At 43.9% G+C, this 21,966-nt stretch overlaps 1 protein-coding gene across 1 annotated transcript in view; it reads right to left on the bottom strand.

The window, feature by feature from the left end:
* Positions 1-295: 295 nt before the first annotated feature.
* The window catches only part of anp32a (acidic nuclear phosphoprotein 32 family member A), a 35,136-nt gene continuing 13,465 nt past the window's right edge, over positions 296-21,966 (bottom strand). The window contains exons 2-7 of the mRNA XM_033050519.1: positions 12,961-13,110; positions 11,620-11,742; positions 10,182-10,380; positions 6,220-6,365; positions 3,001-3,061; positions 296-1,402 (exon numbers count right to left, since the gene is read on the bottom strand). Coding sequence (XP_032906410.1) covers positions 1,344-1,402; positions 3,001-3,061; positions 6,220-6,365; positions 10,182-10,380; positions 11,620-11,742; positions 12,961-13,110 — 738 coding nt within the window. The 3' untranslated portion in view covers positions 296-1,343. The remainder of the gene's footprint in view (positions 1,403-3,000; positions 3,062-6,219; positions 6,366-10,181; positions 10,381-11,619; positions 11,743-12,960; positions 13,111-21,966) is intronic.

Here is a 21,966-nt window from a genome sequence, read left to right as displayed (position 1 = left end):
AGAGGCCAAATAAACTACAAACCTGCACGTCTTTGGGCTGTAGAGGAAACATACGGTCACAGGAAGAACGTGCAAACTCCACGCAGACAGTACCCGGGGTGAGGATCGAACCCATGTTTCTGGCGCTGAGAGGAAACGGCTCCACCAGCTTGCCCACGGTGCTGCCCGGTGCCTTCAGCTATGTCTCAATTGTGCCGTTTAAGTAGAAATAAACAGCCCCCCAAACTTTTAAAACCACACCCCACAAACTCCAACTACTGGTGGTCCTAACACTCAAAACCAGTCACAAAAATTGTATATAAAAAAAGGATTTATTGAAACTGTTGAATGACAAAAAACAGACACAAAACTAAGTTTGGCTTCGCTGAGGAAAAAAAACAAACAAATGCGTCAATCTTTTGTACAGATGAAATATTGACTAGGAATATAGTCACCCCAGATATGAAAGTAAAAGTCTGTACATTCACTGGCATTTCTTTTTCCCAGTCCTAGTCAACTTCACTGACTTCTCCAAGATAAGAAAATACAATTCTGCATTAATATTATGCCCTCAAAGGTATGAAAACATGCCCATTCAACACTACATGCTTTACTTATTCTTCTGCATAAGGATGCTTGTAAAAAAATTCATCAAAGTGTACAGCACAAGGGGGAAAATAAATTGCAGCGTTTCTTCTCTATGGAATTCAGATTATATATATTACAGACCAAAAAGTAGCACAGGGTGCTGGCAAACCAGGGTTCAAACGTAGTTTTGTTTTATTACAACGTGTGTTACACTACCAACCGATCAATTAGGACTACAAGTTAAATGGGTGCCATTTTCAGAAGTGCGGGCTGTAAGCGGGGAAGGACGTCGGGGAATTGTGCGAGTGAGCTTTGGTCACTATTTACAGAAAACCTGTCTCACAGCGACAAGAGCCAGGGGGGAAATGACGGGTGGGGAAGGACAATGGGGATAGTTTAAAAAAAGTGAGCATCACTTTCCAAAATTGGCAACCATTTTCTGCACAATACAAATTTTTGTTTAGAATATGCCACTTGGTCTTTGTTTGCTGTGGATATGATTCGTGATATAGTTTAAAACGGCTGCTTGAACCGAACATAATAACAAAAAAAAAAGAGACAATATTATTTAGATTTGGGCCTTGCCCATGTTTGCTAGAGGGGCATTTCGACCAAATTCACAACACCCAGTGGAGAACCAGAACAGGACATTTCAGAGCAGAAGGAATGGGAGCGATCCTCCCATAATCATCATTCCCACAGCAACAATAGGATGGGGTTCGGAAAAGGGCGAAAACAGGTAAAAACAACCAGTCACGAAAGTTAACGTTGGAAATTTAATCATCTTCCTCGCCTTCATCTTCAGGCTCTCGTTTCCTCTTCTGGCCTTTGACTTCTTTAGGGGGGGGGGGGAAGAGGAGGGGGGGGGGGGGAGATTCAAAGGGAAAAGAAACATTAGAGTAAAGAACAGCAAAGGTCACACATTAAAAACAGCCCAGAGTTGCTATAACGTGGGACGGGGAACCATCTGGTCTACTTATCAGCATGCTTGTTCTTAAAAGTAATTCTCAGTCAAAAAAAAGTTTAATCTAGGGAAGGTACAGAATAGGAAGCTACCATTCAAATACTCACTATCATGCGTTTAAGAAGGAACTACAGATGCTGGAAAATCGAAGGAAATAGGTAACGTTTCGGGCCGAAACCCTTAAAGGGTTTCGGCCCGAAACGTTGCCTATTTCCTTCACTCCATAGATGCTGCTGCACCCGCTGAGTTTCTCCAGCATTTTTGTCTACCCTCACTATCATGCCAAGCCCCTGCTTCCACACACAAATAAAACACTACCAGGATTGATCCCATTCTGCACCAAGACCTGTGCTACCAGCTCTCAGCTAGATTTTTTATTTAACACTTCTCCCCAAACTCTAACCATCTTCCATCTCCTGGGAGAGGAACGCACCAAATTTCCACCAGCCTCTGCATATTATCTCCCAAGATGGTTTTGACTTAAGCTATATTATTTGTGCCTGTTTGGCTCCATGACAATACTGTTTAGCTCTTTTGTAAGGCTCTTAAAGGTGGGGCAATGTGTTTAAACTTGGGTTCCTTATCTGGGTTTGCTTTCCTCAAATCTAATATGTTCCAATATTCCTCCATGTTCTCAACGCCCTACCAAAGAACAGTTCTTTCTGCCTGCAGTTATCAATAGACAATAGGTGCAGGAGTAGGCCATTCGGCCCTTCGAGCCAGCACCGCCATTCATGTGATCATGGCTGATCATCCCCAATCAGTACCCCGTTCTTGCCTTCTCCCCATATCCCCTATTTTTAAGAGCCCTATCTAGCTCTCTCAACTTCTCATCACATTAAAGGCTTGAGTTAGACCCAACCCAACAATCATCATCTTTCATAGAGTAGAAACCTTTTCCAACATGCAGAACAACTCCTGGGCCATTGCATGCCCTCGGGATTCATGTAAGCCCTCGTCAAATATACTTAAAAAGGATACGCGAATGGGTTGCATTTGGTTAAGCAAAATTTCAATTAGCAAAAAGATTGTTGTGTGCAACTCATTGTATTCTGACACAGTGAATTTTTACAGGCCGAGATCGTGTACTATTCGTAAAGCAAACACCAGATTCTTAATCAAGAGCACATGGTGTTAAAACTAAAGGTTTGAATATTTGAAAAATTGGAATGCTTGTAAAGAGAGGAAAACTGTGGATTCCTTCAGTTGTTAACTACCATGTATTTCCTATGTATATATCACCTGAAGCACCAAGTTAACCTCAACCCCTTTGCCCCCTATTCTATTCTGCCAAGCTTTTGTCGAAACTGCCATTTGGACGACTTAACCAAACGGGATTTTTGGGAGGGTTGATGTTACACATGGTGTGCCGAAGTGTCCGTTTCTTTGTTTTATTTATAACTACATCAATTCATAAATAGCCTAGAGATGATGTCGTCGGGAAGCCCAGATAGAGGCCCTGTACGCACCTGTTTGTTCTTCCTCTTCCTCCTCTTCATCTATTTCGCCATCGTCCTCTTCATCCTCATCCTGCAAATGTCAGAAGAAAGCTTACCTGTTAGCACCAAATAAATCTCAACAGGGATCAATGTTAAGTGACATTTCTCATCTTCAAGACACAGCTTTATAAGACACTAAATTTCTGGCCACTACCCAATAAAAGCAAATATCCCAAGGTGATTCACAGGAGTGTTGCCAAACAAAATTTACCATTGTTTGGGAGAGGCAAGAAAAGGCTGGTCAGAGGCAGGGTTATAAATGACCATCTTAAAGGGGGGGGGGGGGGGGGGGGGGGACTCAGACTGGAGGTGTATTGAGAAGCTCCAGTACCCAACATCCAAGCACATATCCAACAATGCCGACATCGGCAAAAGGAACTGCTCTCTATTAGGAATTCATCTGTCTGCTTCAATAGTTCAGGCAGATGCCAAGACATCTAGTGCACCAGTTAAAGCAGCAAACTCTCTAACACACGGCAGGCCTAGATAGAGTGGATGTGGAGAGGATGTTTCCAGTACTGCCTCAGAATAAAAGGACATACCTTGAGGGCGGAGTTGATGAGAAATTTATTTAGCCTGAGGGGAGTGAATCATTGCCACTGACGGCTGCGGAGGCCAAGTCATTGGGTATTTTTAAAGTGAAGATTGATGGGTTCTTCATTAGTAGGGGTGTCAAAGGTTATGGGGAGAAGGCAGGAGAACGTGGTTGAGAGGGAAAATAAATCAGCCAGGATCGAATGTCAGAACAGGCTCGATGAGCCGAAAAGGCCTAATTCTGCTTCTATGTCATGGACACTCCTTCCTACATACAAAATGTCAACCACTTGCAATGACGATGGAAGGTGCTGAATTAGTTCATTGCACCCGAGCAATTTTGAGACGTTCGAAAGATATATTAAGAAAATATAAATACTAGTACTTTTCCATGGGACTCCCGAGAACCATTCGACTGTTCAAAGAAATCATTTGAAGGAACCCAATTCTGATAAATCACAGAAGACCCTACAGGGCATATTCCTAATCATAATGGAGTTGCTTTGCAGTTGTTCCCCATCTGGCCAGGAATTTTACAGCCCCAGTAGAAACTACTCCTGCATTGGTGGCTGCACCTTCGGTGTGCCCTGAACTTTAGCAATGTCTCCACTGAACTTCCCTCTTCAAACTTGCATCTCCTTGTATTATTATCCCCAAAGTTTCCTTGTAGTTCAGCATTCAATTTATTTGCTAATGTTCCTCTGAAGATCTTGTGATTAAAGTGCTTCATAACAAAGCTCATAACATGGAGAATGTACACATTTAGCAAGCAAAACCTCATCAGCTCAGCTAGGATTGAAAAGTTAACGTCTCATTCCACCACTTTCATTAAATTAAATGCCCACGGATAGAGAAAAGTAATTCATCTCTCCGCTGGTGCTGAAGTATAGTCTGAAGCAGACCTGCATTGCTAGTCCAAGATTCACACTGTCCAAAGAGATAATCTGATGAGCGGTATGCATCTAGAAGAAACCATCAAACAAATGTATTTGACATACTGTGGCGCAGTGGAGGAGTTGCTGTGTCACACCGCTAGAAATCTGGGTTTGATCCTGACTACGGATTGCTTCTGTGTGGAGTTTGTGTGTTCTCCCTGGGACTGAGTTGGTTTTCTCCAGGTGCTCCGGTTTCTGTCCACTCCAAAGACATGTAGCTTTGTAGGTTAATTGGCTTCTGCAAATTGTCCCTAGCGTGCAGGATAGAACTAGTGTAGGGGTGGTCGCTGGTTGGCGCGGACTTGGTGGGTCAGTGGGCCTGTTTCCACGCTGTATCTCTAGACTAAACCAAAATGTCGCAGCTTTAGCGTGTGATGTTTGGTCTTTTTTTGCAGCCTCTCCAAATGGGGTTGAGCAACTGAGTGCACCTTTAACAGTGTGACAAAGTACAAGCAACTTCACAAAGGGAACATGAGAGAGAAGAAGACAAAGGCTGGGATGAAGCATGATGAGCAAATACAGTCTAGTTGAAAATATTTGGTTTGGGTCGTAAACACAACGGAATTTGATTGGGACAGGTAGCAGCGAAAAATTGCAGCTTCAATGCGGTAAAAGCTTTTCAAGTAAAAAGTTTGCTGAGAAATGTTTTGCCTTCCTAACCTGCTCATAGTCTGTGCAGAGAAATGCACTGCCATCTATGTGTATCGTTTCACAGGGTCAGATCTTGAAAACCATTTCTGGTCAACAATTACCAAACTGCTGTAATGTCGCAAACATTTTGCATTGAGCAACATCCCAGCAAACAGATGGGATTTTTTTCCTTAATAAAGAGGGCACCAAGGATATTCGATGACAGGGTGACGAGGGGTTGCTATCAGTCCATCAAGCAGGCAGGCAAGATCCCAGATTAAATGCCTTATCTAAACAGGCAGCATGCACTCAGTACTGCCCTGTACATAAAATTATAAGGGGATAGATAGGGTAGACAGTCAGAACCTTTCTCCTCCCCCCCCCCCAGGATGGAAATATTCAAAACTACGAGGCATAGATAAAAGGTGAAAAGGGAGGGGGGGGGGGTTAATGGAGATGTGCAGGGCTTTTATTTTTACAGAGAGTGGTGGGTGCCTGGAATGCACTACTAAGGGTGGTGCTGGTGGAGGCAGATAGGATAGTGAGCATTTAAGCAGCTTTTAGATAGCACATGAAAGTACTGGGAATAGAAGGATGTGAATCATAAGCAGATAGATGCACAGAGTCTCATGCCCAGAGTAGGCGAATCGAGGGCCAGAGGAAACAGGTTTAAGGTGAAGGGGGAAAAAAATGTAATAGGAATCTGAGGGGTAACGTTTCCACACAAAGGGTGATGGGCGTATGGAATAAGCTGCCAGAGGAGGTAGTTGAGGCTGGGACTATCCCAACATTTAAGAAAGTTAGATAGGTATATGGATAGGGCAGGTTTGGAGGGATATGGACCAAACGCAGGCAGGTGGGACTAGTGTAGCTGGGACATGTTGGCCGGTGTGGGCAAGTTGGGCATGTTTCCACACTGTATCACTATAATTCTATGACGATGAGATGTAACTTGGCATCATGTTGGGCACAAATATAGTGTTCCTGTGCTATACTACATTCTGTTCTACAGAATGTACCAAGAACTTTGGAACCAAGGTCTTGTCTCGTGAATTGGGCAGGTAGTAGGGGCTCTTGCTGTAAACCATACCTCATCCTCTACGCTGACAACTTCCTCCTCCTCTTCATCCTCTTCCTCCTCTTCCTCCTCATCCTCCTCCTCCTCCTCCTCCTCCACTTCTTCATCTTCGTCCTCTTCACACTGAGCTACCTCATCACACTCTTCCTCGTCAACTTCTGCGCAGCAAAAGTAAGAAAAAAACAAAGTTAAATGAATGCAATGCAAGAAAAGGAAACCGATGGCGTTGAAATTATTACGTTGATGAAATGGTTACAATGGCATCCAAATGCCCCGAGAGCTCGGACCACGTGGACAAGGGGGCAGAGTGGCGCAGCGGGAGAACTGCTACCTATCAGCGCCAGAGACCCGGGCTTATTCTTTACTGCGAGTGCTGTCAGTGTGGAATTTGTACGTTCTCCCTGATACCACCTGGGTTTTCTCCAGTTTCCTCCCACATCCCAAAGATGCATAGGTTTTTTGTAGGTTAATTGGACTCTGTAAATTACCCCTAACGTGCATTATGCAGAAGTGGGATAACATGGAACTAGTGTACAGGTGATGAATGGACAGCATGGACTCAATGGGCCGAAGTGCCCGTTTCCACGCAGTGTCTCGGAACCAAACTAAATGCAAATCAGACAGATGAACCATTCAGTGATCTTAAGGCACTGGGGTGTGCTACATTCTTAAATCTAGGTCAAACAGCTGCCTCTCCAGACTCTGTAATGTCAGAATGAATTATGGATAAAGGCCCTATAGAAAATGGCTGAAAAGAGGTAGGATAGAAGGCAGGCAAACTAAAACCACCCGTGAACCCATTCCTTATTATGTGACGGTTCTCTTTACTAACCCCCCTCCCCCAAAATGTCACCATCACTTAAACCACACAGGCATCAGAATGCAACTGAAACACTTAGTCAATGTGACAGTACAGAAGGCAGAGCGAGCTCGTACATCCCCCCCCCCCCCCCCCACTCCATTAAGCAACATTTGAGATAAATTACAAATCATGCAAAAGACAAATGTTGCAGGAATATATTTGCAACAGAGGCACGCGCAATTCCTCGTGAAATTTTAATTAACGATCTGGAGCTTTCAGCAGCACCTCCCCCTACCCAGCCACAAACCCACCCGTCACATCAATGTACTGGTACAAACAATTGTTAAAGACTGCAGTTTGTGGGTTTGTTTGCTTCCGTTGGTATTACTTGCTACAAGTCGCAATATGACTAAAGACCGAAGGATGAACTTGTGTATGAAACTGCATCCTGCTATCCAGCCTCTCCTGGGCAGTTTGCAAGCAGGTGGACACATAACCTAATATTAAAATCAAAGAGGCAAGAAATCCTTGCTATTGAGCTGAAGAATCTAAAAGTGTTGTGCACACAACCCCTCTCTAGGGTGGTTAACGGTAAGAGACTTCCACTTAACTGGCATTTCACACACTAACACAGAACAATTAATATCCTTCCTTATTTAATTTTGATTGGAATTGAACAAGGTAACGAAAGGGTGTTTTGGATATGATAATTGTCAGCTCTCGCTTGACCAGGTGCAGAAGTAGTTTAAGGGAATCGACAAAGTAAGATTAGACGTATTACCTCTTGTCTGGGAATGTGTTGGAGGGAGGATGGTAAATGTAAACATGAAATAGTAGAGGAGATAACGAAGGGTTTAACTTTGGGAGGAGTTACAGTAGATCACCCTACCGCTTGTGGCATAGGAATGTTACTGTAAATGGGAGCCATGATTGGCTCGGAGAAGGGATGGTGGCGATGGCAGCCTGAAAGGTGAGATAGAATAATGTCATGATGCCCTTGTATTGTATTTGACTTGTATCTGTTGTTGAATAAGATTAACATAAGCGAAAAGTATGTTATGACTAAAGAAATAATTGGTACTCATGTAGTAAATTGTATATTTTCGTATAGTTGTGTGTAACAAAAACGAAAAGTTGTTTACTGTACAGTATAACTGTCGGCTAATTTGCTGTGAAGTCAGAGAAGTGGTGAGCAGTTTTCTGCTGCCATCTCTCCATATCATGCAATAAAGTCTCTTGAAGCAAACCTGCAAAGTCTAATTTTTCATTTTTTTAAATTTTATTTCCCTCTAAATTAATTTCTTCCACACACAAAGTCTTCCCTGGGCCTGGAACTAGCTGGGAGGAGAGTAAGCTTCTCGCCGTGGATCAGAAGCATCGCATATTCATGGTATTAAATGGAAATGTGACTTGGTTTAGCGGTTAAGAACAAATCAAAAACCAACGCTTGAAAATGGCATCACAGGTAGATAGGATGGTCAAGAAGGCTTTCCGCACATTGGCCTTCATTAGTCAGAGTATTGAGTATAGAAGGTTAGCACGAGACATTGGCGACGCAACATTTGGAGTATTGTGTTCAGTTTTGGTCACCCTGTTATAGAAAGGATGTTTTCAAGCTGGAAAGAGTGTAGAGAAGACTTACGAGGATGCAGCCAGGACTCGGGACCCCGAGCTATGGGGAGAGGTGAGCAGGCTAATTTTATTATTCATTGGAGCAGAGGAGAATGAGGGATGATCTTATAAAGTCTGCAGAAGGGTCTCGACCCGAAACGTCACCCATTCATTCCTTTGCTCCAGAGATGCTGCCCACCCCCACTGAATTACTCCAGCTTTTTGTGTCTACCGATGACCTTATAGAGGTGTATAAGATCATGAGAGGATTAGATAGAATGAATGCAGTCTTTTGCCCAGTGGGGGAAATCAAGAACCAGAGGTCATGGATTTAAGGTGAGCGGGGGAAGCTGAGGGGCAACTTTGTTTACACAATGGGTGATGGGTGTATGAAACAAACTGCCAGAGGAGGTAGTTGAGGCCGGGACCATCAGTGTTTAAAAAACAATTTGGACAGGTTCACGGACATGAAATGTTCAGAAGGACAGGAGCCAAACGCAGGGGTCATGTGGGTGCATGTTGGTTGACATGGTGTGTTGGGCCGAAGGACCTGTTTCCACGCTGTATGACATAGCCCTGGACTGGAGTTTCCACTGTAACTGAACTAATAATCTTGCTAGATCAATGTCCTGGACATCTCCATCCGGATGGGCAACGCAGCAGAGTTCATCGACCCGCTGCCTCACAACTCATTTCCCAAAAAAGGATTTCAACATAGAACAGAGCAACACAGGAACAGGCCCGCCTGTCCACAGTGTCTGTGCCGAACATGATGCCCGCCAAAGGTTTCTTTCCAACTTTCGGCAGTTGTATAGGGCCCTAGTGAGACCACACCTGGAGTATTGTGTGCAGTTTTGGTCCCCTAATTTGAGGAAGGACATTCTTGCTATTGAGGGAATGCAACGTAGGCTCACGAGGTTAATTCCTGGGATGGCGGGACTGTCATATGCTGAGAAAATGGAGCAGCTGGGCTTGTATACTCTGGAATTTAGGATGAGAGGGAATCTTATTGAAATAAAGGATTATTAAGGGTTTGGACACGCTAGAGGCAGGGAACACGTTCCCAATGTTGGGGGACTCCAGAACCTGGGGCCACAGTTTAGGAATTTAGAACGGAGATGAGGAAACACTTTTTCCACAGAGTTGTGAGGTCTGTGGAATTCTCTGCCTCAGAGGGCGATGGAGGCTGGTTCTCTGGATACTTTCAAGAGAGAGCTAGATAGGGCTCTTAAAGATAGCGGAATCAGGGGTTATGGGGTGAAGGCAGGAACGGGGTACTGATTGTGGATGATCAGCCATGATCACATTGAATGGTGGTGCAGGCTCAAAGGGCCGAATAGCCTACTCCTGCACCTATTGCCTATTGTCTTTCTCTGGAGGTGCAACTGCCATTGGTCAGAAGGTGTCAGGTGCACAGAGCAGGTATCCGTCCCACTAAAACGTTGCCAAAGGCAAATCAAAGAGCAAGTCTACACTGTCAGGAAGAACACTGGGGAAAATTTACACCAAGTAACAGATCTGAAAAAAAGGGATGTTGGGAAAATAAAATTCACAACTGTACCTTCATCATCTTCGTCCTCGTCATCTATCCCTTCCAAATAGGCCTCAGTGTCTGAGTCGGGAGCTTCCTTATCCTCACGATCGTATCCATCGAGATAAGTCAGCTGCGGGAGAAACCTGAAGACGTTTTCTCTGTAGTCGTTTAGATTTGTTACTTCACAATTGAAAAGGTCTAGACTCCGCAGGCTATCCAACTTTTTCTGCAACAGAAGTGGGGTGAAAGATACAAAGTCCGAGGGTTAAATGTAGATCAGACGCAATACAAATGTTCCAAAACTCACTCCACAATCAGCATTGGAAGCAGCCGTCAACATATTTTTAGATGCACCTCAAACCCCCCTATTTTTATGTTCCATTATCACAATCTATGCAAGGGAAATGGATTATTTTTTTTAAACTACTGGAGGAACTCAGCCGATCAGGCAGCATGTGTGGAACGAAATAGCCAGATGACATTTTGGGTCAGGACCCTTCTTCAGTGTTGTCCCTCTCTCTTCATAGATGTTGCCTAACCCAACGAAGTACCTCCAGCAGTTATTCCCCCTTTTCACACACAAGGTGGTGGGTGAATGGAACGAGCTGCCGGAGGAGGTAGTTGAGGCAGGTACTATTGCAACGTTTAAGAAACATTTAGACAGGTACATGGATAGGACAGGGGTAAAGAGTTATGGGCCAAATGCAGGCTGGTGGGACTAGTGTAAATGGGACATGTTGGCCGGTGTGAAAAAGTTAGGCCGAAGGGCCGATTTCCACTCTAAGATTCCAGCATCTGCAGTCTTTTGAAATGGAAATATAGTTGGAAGCATTAGATTTATTATAGGATCAATTTATTAACTTTGTCGTGGAGGTTCCTCCAGTGCCATGAGATTCCAAGCACTACCATGGCACAAGTTAGCCTGTCAACAAGAGTAGAACCTCTGGACTACACAAAGGTCGCACATCCGCCTCTCAATTTTGGCACAATAGATCAACAATACAGCGACATCAGACGAAAAGATAAATGCAAAAATGTCTGAATATAAAAAAAAGAAAATTGATAATGACATTTTAGCAGGTTTATTTGATTTTCACGAAAAGGACACATTTAAAAAAAACCATCCTATACCTCTGGGAGATGTTCTTTTAACTTTCCAAAGCAAGCATTCTTTAAGACTCCAATCAAAGGTGATTAAGTTTCCTCCTTTCCCTCTTAGTGTTGGCAAAAACTTGTCATTATGCCATTTGATTAAAAACTTGCCCAATCATTTTAAATAAACCATTAAAAAAGTGGAACTTTACACAATGCCACGTTCTCCTAAGAGAAGCAACCAGTAAGGATGAAGAGGCTGGAAGCAGATCCTCAGTCTTTATCAGGTGAGGGTTATTGTGAAGGAGTGTCCACACATGTCCACCTACAACAGAAAATGCAAAAACCGAGCTTTGGATTCAGGGATACTCACCAGAGGTTCTATTGTGCCGAGATCTTTTATTTTGTTTCCGCTGAGGTTGAGATGCGTGAGATTCGGACATTTTTCTGCCAACACTTCTAGACCTCCCGAGATTCTGTTATCGCTTAGTTCGAGCTAGGCACAGAACAGGAACAGCAAACCATTAATTCAAACCAGAATTTAAGATCATTAAGGGTTTGGACACGCTTCACAGGAAACATGTTCCCGATGTTGGGGGAGTCCAGAACCAGGGGGCACTGTTTAAGAATAAGGGGCAAGCCATTTAGAACAGAGAAGAGGAAAAAACAATCACACAGAGAGTTGTGAATCTGTGGAATTCTCTGCCTCAGAGGGCGGTTCTCTGGATACTTTCAAGAAAGAGCTAGATAGGGCTCTTAAAGAAAGCGGAGTCAGGGCGTATGGGGAGAAGGCAGGAACGGGGTACTGATTGGGGATGATCATTTATGATCACAATGAATGGCGGTGCTGGCTCGAAGGGCCGAATGTCCTACTCCTGCAACTATTGTCGATTGTCTAATTTAATGAAGCAATGTTGAGTGTCTGGAGTAAGGGGAATGAAGCCCATGGATCTCACTTGAGGGACAATGTATGTTCAAGAATTCAAAGCGATCTCTCCATTGCATTGCTCCATGCTTGGGAGACACATCAGACCATTCATTGTCAAATCAAAGTCCAATTCAGTATTACAAAGCCTAAATGGAGGTGGAGATAAACAAGAAAACAATGATGACACCTGCTGTATTTACAGAAATACAATGCATTCGAAGGAGGGTCTTGACACAAAACGTCACCCCTTCCTTCTATCCTGAGATGCTGTGTGTCCTGCCCGCTAAGTTACTGCAGGATTTTGTGTCTATCCATGAGCTTTGAGATAAGTGAAAAATGAAACCAGGTTCCACTGTAGGAAGTGGACAGTTTCTACCTAATGGAAAACAATAGTTGAGATGCACAGTGGCCGATTCATCTGTAAAGAGCCAGTAAGAACTTCAGGCCATCTGTCTCCTGCACTAGTAAGACAATGCAGTTCCTTAATGGGCACAGACCAATATTGGTCACCATCAGCAAGTGAAAATTCAAAGCTAAAGAATCACTTCTAAATAATTAAAGTCTGCGTGTGAAGTGAGCTTCAAGGATGAAACAACATGGGTTATTGACACAGGAAAATTGCAGAGAAGTTTATTTACAAAGTGCAAGGTGCAATGTCAAAGTTGCTCTTGCTTTAAATTTGGTTCCACTTCCACCACCCCTGGAATAGTATACTTTACTCAGACTCCAGCCAATTGAAACGTGTAACCCATGTATCCCAGAAGCAGCCAGCAGCATTTTACCCACCTTCTTTAGTTTGTTTAACTTTGGTAGGTTTGCGACCGACAATAATCCTACGTTGATCGTGCTAAGGAATTCCAATTCTTCAAACTCATCCGAGAGGCCCTCGATTCTGCCTTCGATCGAGCGACAGTTGTCGAGAACGAGCTCTTTCACCTGGGGAGACAGATGGGAAACAAAGTTAAGCAGGGGAACGGGTCCTCGTGTGTAGGTGCCAGTACAGAGCAGCACAAGAGGTAGGGCGTGGCCGTAAGCGTTCCACTGTGTGGACATCTTCACACAGCACACAACTCAAGAGACCAGCAACCACACTTTTCCAGACCTCGTGTAAATCCCACGAGTCAGAGACACCAGAACATTTCAATAATGGCATACTTGTTTACTGGTGCCACAATAAACTTTGACTTAATTGAAAGATGATTTAACCATGATCTAATGCAGAGGAGACAGACCAATTAGGAGAGTAATGCACCTTGAAGCCAGCTTTTATCTTTTATACACAAAGCAACCAGGTACAGGTAACATAGCAGAGGGAAGCACAAGGAAGTACTTCAGATTCAGCCACTCATTGTCCCCACTCTCACCTCTGCAAATCGTTTTAAGCTAAGACCATCAGAAGGCAGGAGACTGAGACTAAAGGCTAATTCAAAGGACCTGAGATGCTGCTTTACAAAACAAAGGCAAAGTGCTGGAGTAACACAGCAGGTCACGCAGCATCTCTGGAGAACATGGGACTGGCAACGTTTCGGGACAAGACTCTTCTTCAGACTGATTATGGTGGATTCCAACCAGAAACATCACCTATCCATGTTCCTCCAGAGATGCTGCCTGACCCGCTGAGTTACTCCAGCAATGTGTCCTTTTTTTTGTGGAAGATGAGATGGGCATAATTGACAATTCTTTGCTGAATCTGAAGATGCAATCGCCAGCATCTAAACTGACAGCAACATATCGGCACCCTTTTCTCATTGCCCGAATTGAGGCTTCACAACGTCTAGTTAAACCCACGACAGAGTCAAAACCCCCAAACTCAGCAAATTCTGCAAAGCCCCACGACCATCAGCTGATGAACACCAGTGCCACACACAGACCAGAGGCTCACTCTTACCCAGACTGATCCCCAAAACAAAGTGCTGGAAATACACAGCAGGTCAGGCAGCATCTAGGGAGCTGGAACTGAGATTGAAGAAACCTGTACTTACAGCATTTCTTTCTCCAGATTTCCAGGTCTTGCTACAGAAGGCATTTATTATTTAAGCTCTAGTAAAGAAAATCATAACACAAAAACTCAGATTTACACCCACAGAAACCCTTTGAATACCAACAACTGCAAACCCAAGTAATTTCTAAACTTCAGTGTCATTTTTCGCATCAAAAGAAGCCACAACAATGGCATCTAAAGCTACGGATGTTAAGCTCTCCAAAATCCAGTTCATCAATAAATAATCCATTCACTCAGTCCATAGATCAATAACAAGCTGCAGCTGAAGGGACACTGATGATTTGCTCAATATTTGTTTGATGTGATATGCAGTGTCCAAGGGGGTGGTGAAGGGAGGTAATCTCAATAATTAAAGCATCAGATAAGCACTGGAATTTAAGTCATTGAAGACTGTGGAAAAAGTGGGATTAGTATACATGGGTTCTGGATGGTTGGCATGGAATGGATGGAACGAAGTGACAGTTTCCATGCTGTGTTACTCCATTATCCAACATAGCTGCACTGGGACCAGTCTAGACCTGCACATGGGGAACAGATAAACGGGTGTGGAGAGATCTCAATACAGGGGAAGGGCGAGTGGGGAAGAGAAGTAGCCGAAAGCACAGGACAGTGTGGCCATTGAAAGAATTGGCAAGAGCACAAGGACTGGTCAAAGAGAGTCCAGAGGGAGAGAGGAGGACTTGTGCAATAAGCAAAGTTGCGTGGAGAATGGGGAAACTTAATAATGTTGCGTGGGAGAGAATGCAAAAAGCAGCACCAAAAATATAGGTTATTGGCGTTAAAAAAATTAAGAGCATCACAAGATATGCTGTACATAGAAATCCTTACTCCACTTTAAACAGTCTATAAAAGAGCTAATGACCCTAATCAGGGCTTCCATTCTCACTACTTCTTTGTATTTAAAAATGAGAAAACCCACAATACTTATTTGCACCCTGAAGGCATTAACTAGATTTCTAGTCAGAGACTTCAACAGTATGAATGTGAAGGAGGTGCTTGACCCGAAACGTCACCCATTCCTACTCTCCAGAGATGCTGCCTGTCCCGCTGAGTTACTCCAGCATTGTGTCTTTCTTCAGTATGAATATTGATTTCTCTAATTTCAAGTAGCCTCTCTCTCCACCCCCCCCCCCCCCCCCCCCGTCATCGTGTTAGATTCGCTGTTCATATCCCTTCGTTGTCACCTCTTCCACAGCCAACAATGGACCATTGGTGTCGGCTCAGATTTGTTCCGGACCTCTTCACACCTCTAGCTGGGTCTTGATCCAAAACGTTGCCTGTTCCTTTTCTCCTGAGATGCTGCCTGACCTGCTGCATTACTCCAGCAATTTGTATCTATCTTTGGCGTAAACCAGCATCTGCAGTTCCTTCCTACAAACGTTGGAAGTTCATCACCTTGTAAAACTCACCAGCCCCCTAGACAAGTTCAGCGTCAGGTCAGACCAGGAGGAAGCTAACCTTCAATGCCAGGGCATGCAGGAGAAACAGTTTTACTCATCGAGGTGGGATTTCTGGCCAAACTGGCAATGTCTTCAAAAACGAGGCCATAATTTTTAAAGCAACAATTGCACTTTGTTCTTTTTCAAATGTCACTACAACCCACATCCTTTTCTTTCGAAGTTTTGGAAGCCAGGGCTGTGTTTTATGGTGCCCTTCACTTTGCTTTCAGGACACACCATGAGTACCACATAACACATGGCTGTATATAAGCTGCACAGCAACCAGTTTATATACAGCCATGGCAGGATAAGATTAGTGGAGCCGCAGACAGCTGTGGAGGCCAAGTCAATAGATGTTTTTACGTCAGAGATTGATAGGTACTTCATTACTAAGGGTGTCAAAGGTTATGGGGAGAAGGCAGGAGAATGGGGTAGAGAGGAAAAGATAGATCATCCATGATTGAACAGCGGAGTAGGCATGATGGGCAGAATGGCCTAATTCTGCTCCTAGAGTTTATGAAGTGTGGGAGATGAGAAGAGGCAGGTACATACGTAACACTTATTACAGACAAAGTGCAAGTAAATGGGATTAGTATTGATGGATACTTGAAGGTAAGCAGGCATAGTGGGCCGAATAGCACCTTATTGCACCTTACAACTCCTAATCTGCTCTAGCAATGCACGGTCAAAATTTAAAAAGATCAAAATGCTCATTAGGAATTCTATTGGGCTTGGATATTTTTGAGCCATATCTCCAAGAGTATAAGAATTGGCTGGATATTCAACCATGAGGGCATCACAAGCTGAACCTTATCCAACATATGTAGTGGCCATGGCGTGTCTCCCATTCCCAACCAGTGTCAAATACAGATCTGACCACCAGGAGATGTGGGACTTGGACCTCAAACTTGATGTGGCTCTGTGCCATGCAGTGATCAACTGCACCAAATACATACAGCCTCTAATACAACTGGTGCAATTTCTATACACAATTCAACTATTCCTAAAAGACATCCAAATCAACAAGCAAAGGTAGCTAGGAGTCGGAATTACAGCCTCAACCACAAATGGCAATCGATCCAATGGCTCTGGAAAATATCTCAAAGTATTCAAATGTTTATCTCGCATCTTTAACCCAAACAACCTTCAGTAATTTAAGTGAAACACAAAGTGCAGGAGGAACTCAGCGGGCCAGGCAGTCGAGAAGAAATGGACGGGTGACATTTCGAGTCAGGACCTCTTTTCAGACTCAAACACTGCGTTTTGCTCACGGTTCCAGCATCTGGAGTTCCTGGTGTCACCCTTCAATAACTTAAGTGTTCTTGTAATTCCGCTACGTTTTCTTTCACTCGTCCACCATTGAGCAGTTATGACTTCTGCGAATATCTTTCCAAAGGCTCTCCATTGTGTTTATCCTTTGCAGACCACCTATATCTAAACTATTAGCCAACCGGCCTTTATAGAGGCTTAGCACTAAATTTATTTGACATATTCTAAAGGCGTGTCATGGAGTCAGAGCATGGAAACAGGTCTATCAACCAAAATTGTCCATGCCAACCAAGATACCCCATCTAAGCATGACCCACTTGGCTGAGATCCAGATCCCTCCAAGCCTTTCAAATCCAACATATACCTTTGAATAGTTTCAATAGGTTAGAAATGCACTTAAAACTTTTGCTTTTCTGAAATTATTTATTAATCCTGTCACGTTTCTTCAGTTGAGAGCTCTGTAACTATTGGGTAACCAGTATTGAAATTTTAACCAGAGTACCACGGTCAATTAACATCAGCAATGCAAGATCAACAAACGAACAGGAACATTTACTTAAAACCCGACAAACCTCTGGGGCTCCACTGGAACAAAATATTCAGACAAGGAGACAAAAGTTAAGAGGCCTACAAAAAGCTCCCATTGTTACACTTCCCTGGCATGCCAAACTGGCCAGAAGGCCAATAAACAGTCAACACAAATCCCAAGGTGCCTCCTGTTGATCAAGCAACATGACAATTCAGAAGCTTCGTTCCAGATCCTTGCAGTCAGGCAACAGAAATCATTACATCAGCAACAGCTGGATTTGAACCTCCTAAAGGTGAACCTCACACAAAGGGTGGTGGGTGTATGGAACGAGCTGCCGGAGGAGGTAGTTGAGGCAGGAACTATCGCAACGTTTAAGAAACATTTAGACCGGTTCATGGATAGGATAGGCTTTGAGGGATATGGGCCAAACGCAGGCAGATGGGACTAGTGTAGATGGGACACGTTGGTCAGTGTGGGCAAGTTGTTTCCACGCTGTAAGACTATCCTTAGAGGGATGGCATTGTAGATGGAGTGTGGTGTTGCAGGAGGGACAATTGTACTTAAACTATTGAAAAGGACTTGCATTCAATCGCAGATTACCCGAAAGAACTTTGCAGCTGATGCAACTCACAAGTGTGGAAAGTAAAATTTACAGTACAGTACAAAATTTACAGTAAAATTTATAGTAAAGGCCAAAAACACTTTCAAACTCAAAATACTCGAGCAAAATCATTTTAAATTCTAATTTTCACAAAATGCTCCCCCTGTTGGGGTCATCTGTGATTATGGAAACATGGATAGGTGATGTTTCTAGTCCGTTCTTCCATTGACCCATTGAAGGAAAAAGGTTTCCATGGGGCACTACCATATCATATTTACATCCATCAAAGGTTCTTGGAGGAAGTCCCACCCATTTCTGCTAATGCAGCCCACCAAATGTTATAGTGATTTCAAATTGGCCCAAACTCTTCTTGATCAAGCAGGGATACAAGCCCTTCCAACCCCAACACAAATATTCACAATTCAAGCTTCTGCCTTCCTCTCCTGCAGTATACAGGAAGCCTACTATCTCACACACAATCAAGTGACTGAAGGTGGTTCAACTACAAGCAAGTTAATGGTGCCGGAAATCCTAGCATCCGTGCACACTGGACACAGTAGCCTGGCCCTGTTAACCCATCTGCCTCCCTTACTGTCTAGTCCAAAATAAAGGTTGACAAAGACAAGACACCATAATTGTTGGAGTAACTCGGCAGCATCCCTGGGGAACATGGATAGGTGATGTTCCTAGCCAGTTCTTCAGACCCATTGCATTGGGGGAGGGGGGAGGTGCAGGAAAGAAAGCTGGAAGGGGAGGCATGACTGATCATGGCTGGTTTATAGGTCTTCCTCTTCTTGCGTGTGGCATGCACAGCCTAAAGTTGTAGGACAACTCGTTCTATTTGATCTTATTTGATTGTGCACACCAGGTTGATTGCATTCGTCGAAACAGGGCGGACCACAGGGTGGCAATCTCCCACCCGGTTTTGTAGGTGAACACAGGCAAGAGTTTTCTGATAGGTAAATAATTGGAGAAAGGCCAGAGAAGAAGACAGGTGCAAGCCCAAAATTATAAAGAGTTGCGAATTGTGAAGCTCGTAGATAGAAAAGTTGCGAATTGTGAGGGCAGAAAAAAATCCAGGTGGAGGGGGTGGTGGAAAACTGATGCAAGGTCAGACAGGACTCAGGGGAGGGGATTGAGAGCTGTTTATGGGTTAATTACTCAAGGGTAAGTAGCAGCAGGATATCCCAACGGGACTCTGAAGGAAAAGACAATGGACACAGTGGTACCTATTAAAACTCTGGTCTTGTATGTGTGTATTTACATCTTCGTGAAAAAAGTATGCTGCAACGATAAAATATTTACATATTCTGGTTGACATTTTTCCCGTCGAGTCCAAAACACCTTATCTGAAAATTTTATGCTTTATTTCTCGACACCACTGAAAATGTTTAAAAATATCAAAAGACTTTGAATTTAAACGAGCAGCTCTCACTGATGACGTCACAATGGGACTGCTCGGCGCTGCCTCACACACAGAATCATCCATGCACTTCGAGGGACGTCACCCACAGCCGCCCTCGCCAGGCTCGACGCCCACCCGCCACCTCGCTCCTCCCTCCCTAAGGAGTGGTGAGTATTGGGATCTATGGTTGAGCAGTGGAGTATTGCGTTTGGGAACCAGCCCTCACCTGTGATGCCGCGCCCCTCCCAAACCCCTCAAACATTGTGGGGACGGGACCCAACGGGCCCTCCTTGCCCCCGTAAAAACGAAAGTGCTGGAAATGCTCAGCACGACTTCTGATCCAACCAGGTTTCTGGTCCACTCCCAAATACTGTGCACAATGGGCTGAAGCAAGCCACTGGGTGGATGTTGTCCTTAGGATTTGGGCGGAATGACAATGTAGAAACAAAACATTCTCGATACTTCAGGGAAAGTGCTGCTTACATTCATCAACCAGAGAGTGATCTCAACCGATGAACAAATAGTCAGCATTTCTTCAACCATTTCCAGATTCTCCACAAAGTAACACTTGGTCGTGGAAAATATTTTGAAATGAGTTGTGAAATTAAGGCAAAATATTTTACAACTCGGGATGGCGAGAAACGATCTTTCAAGCAGAAAGTTGACTATCACGCAGAGTGCAAGGGTCAAGGCACGGAAAAAAGGCTGTGCGAAGTGTGGTGTAAATAAACCCAAAATTATATTGCTGAAATGTTTCCGCGACATATGTGTGTCTTATCGTGATGTGCGCCCTGTCACACGCTCACGTAGGCATATAAAGCGGTAACTTTCAAAACTTTTTTTACTTGCAATGGAGACGATCAGAAATCGGATTATTCGGCTGAAGATAGCCAGGGGCAAAGTGCCCATAAAGAATGAAAAGTACATAAATGTACAAAGTACATTATTAAGAACATCTTAAATGATGTTCTATCTAATGTGGTGAAAAATGAAGATCTTTTTGTTTTGTTGAAGTGCATTGGAGTTGATGTAAATTGTAACTTTAGTGTCAGATCTGACTATTGTTGTTGAATAAGTATGCTTAAGTATGATGTTCTTTGAAATGATGGTAAGTCCACGCCACGCCCGCGGCTAGAAGCTCCGCAGACCATAGCCCCATGATGCCAAAGTTACCAGGCCAACATTCAGAACATCGCGGGTGACCCCCGGCAAGGGTTCAACCGCTCCGCGATGGAAAATCGACGCTGCGCCCGCTGCTGATGCTCCGGGCCCGACCGCTCCAATCCATGGTGTTAGGCCGCGACGGAGGCGACATGGAAAAAGTCGCTTCTCCGTCAAGGAGGCGAACTAAAGCAGTTCCACCCGTTCCCATTCCCCACCACCCCCCAACACAAGACACACCAACAGACACCCAAACTAACATTAGACACACAAAAAAACAAAAAGCCGAAATAACAAACAAGCTGCTGGCAGGGCAGCCACTCACAGAGCCACCAGCGGCCCCAATGACAGCTTTCTCTCTCTCTCTCTCTCGCTCTGTGCGGGTTTCAACGAGAACTCAGTTTCAACGAGAATCTCTCTAGGTTTATATATATGTGTATATATATATATGTGTGTGTGTGTGTGTGTGTGTGTGTGTGTGTGTGTGTGTGTATATGTGTGTGTGTGTGTGTGTGTGTGTGTATATATGTGTGTATTTATGTGTGTGTGTGTATATATATATATATGTATATGTATATATACACACACATACATATATACACACACACACATATACACACACACGCAGGTTTGACGAGAAACTGCTAATCGCTCCCACAGATATGGCCTAACCCACCAAGTTCCTCCACCAGTTTATTTTGCTCCATATTCCAGAGGTAGTCTAGTGCCTCTATTGACATCTCCTTCAGGTAGCTGTGGTTCCACACGTCAGCCTCCTCTCTCAGTAGACACCACCAATGATTGTGCCATTAGGTCTCTTGGTCTCCAGCCTAATGGGAGATATTCACTTCATTTTCACCACCTCTCCCCACTGCAACTGAAAATATCTGATTTCTCACTGCCCAGTGTAAAAAATCATGAAGACTTAGGATTAGTTCTGCCTCTCTTTGCACCGACACTGACTAACAGGCAATTAATTCTCAGCATTTTCCCCATTGTCACTTTGCTTCTCATTATTCTAAAAAGCAGTCAGTAGACTGAAAATGCTAAGTTGTACCAACCTTAGGCATTCAACATTATCAGGAATTTGGAATGTTTTGTTAGATTCCTGCCTAAGATTTGAGACAAAATGTGTTGGCAGGAACTGCAGATGCTGGTTTACACCAAAGATAGACACAAATTGCTGGAGTAACTCACTGGGCCAGGCAGCAACTCCAGCATTTTGAGAGTATCTATGATTTGAGACCTGGGTCTGAACAGACCATGTATTCTTAAAGTCTGAAGAACCAACCCGAAACATCACCCATTCTTTCTCTCCAGTGATGCTGCCTATCCCACTGAACTACTCCAGCATTTTGTTTTAAACCAGCATCTGCAGTTCCTTCA

The sequence above is a fragment of the Amblyraja radiata genome, chromosome 34 (genome assembly GCF_010909765.2).
Source record: "Amblyraja radiata isolate CabotCenter1 chromosome 34, sAmbRad1.1.pri, whole genome shotgun sequence".
NCBI lineage: Eukaryota > Metazoa > Chordata > Chondrichthyes > Rajiformes > Rajidae > Amblyraja > Amblyraja radiata.
Note: the sequence above shows the minus strand (reverse complement) of the source record. Positions and strands in the feature narration are given on the sequence as shown.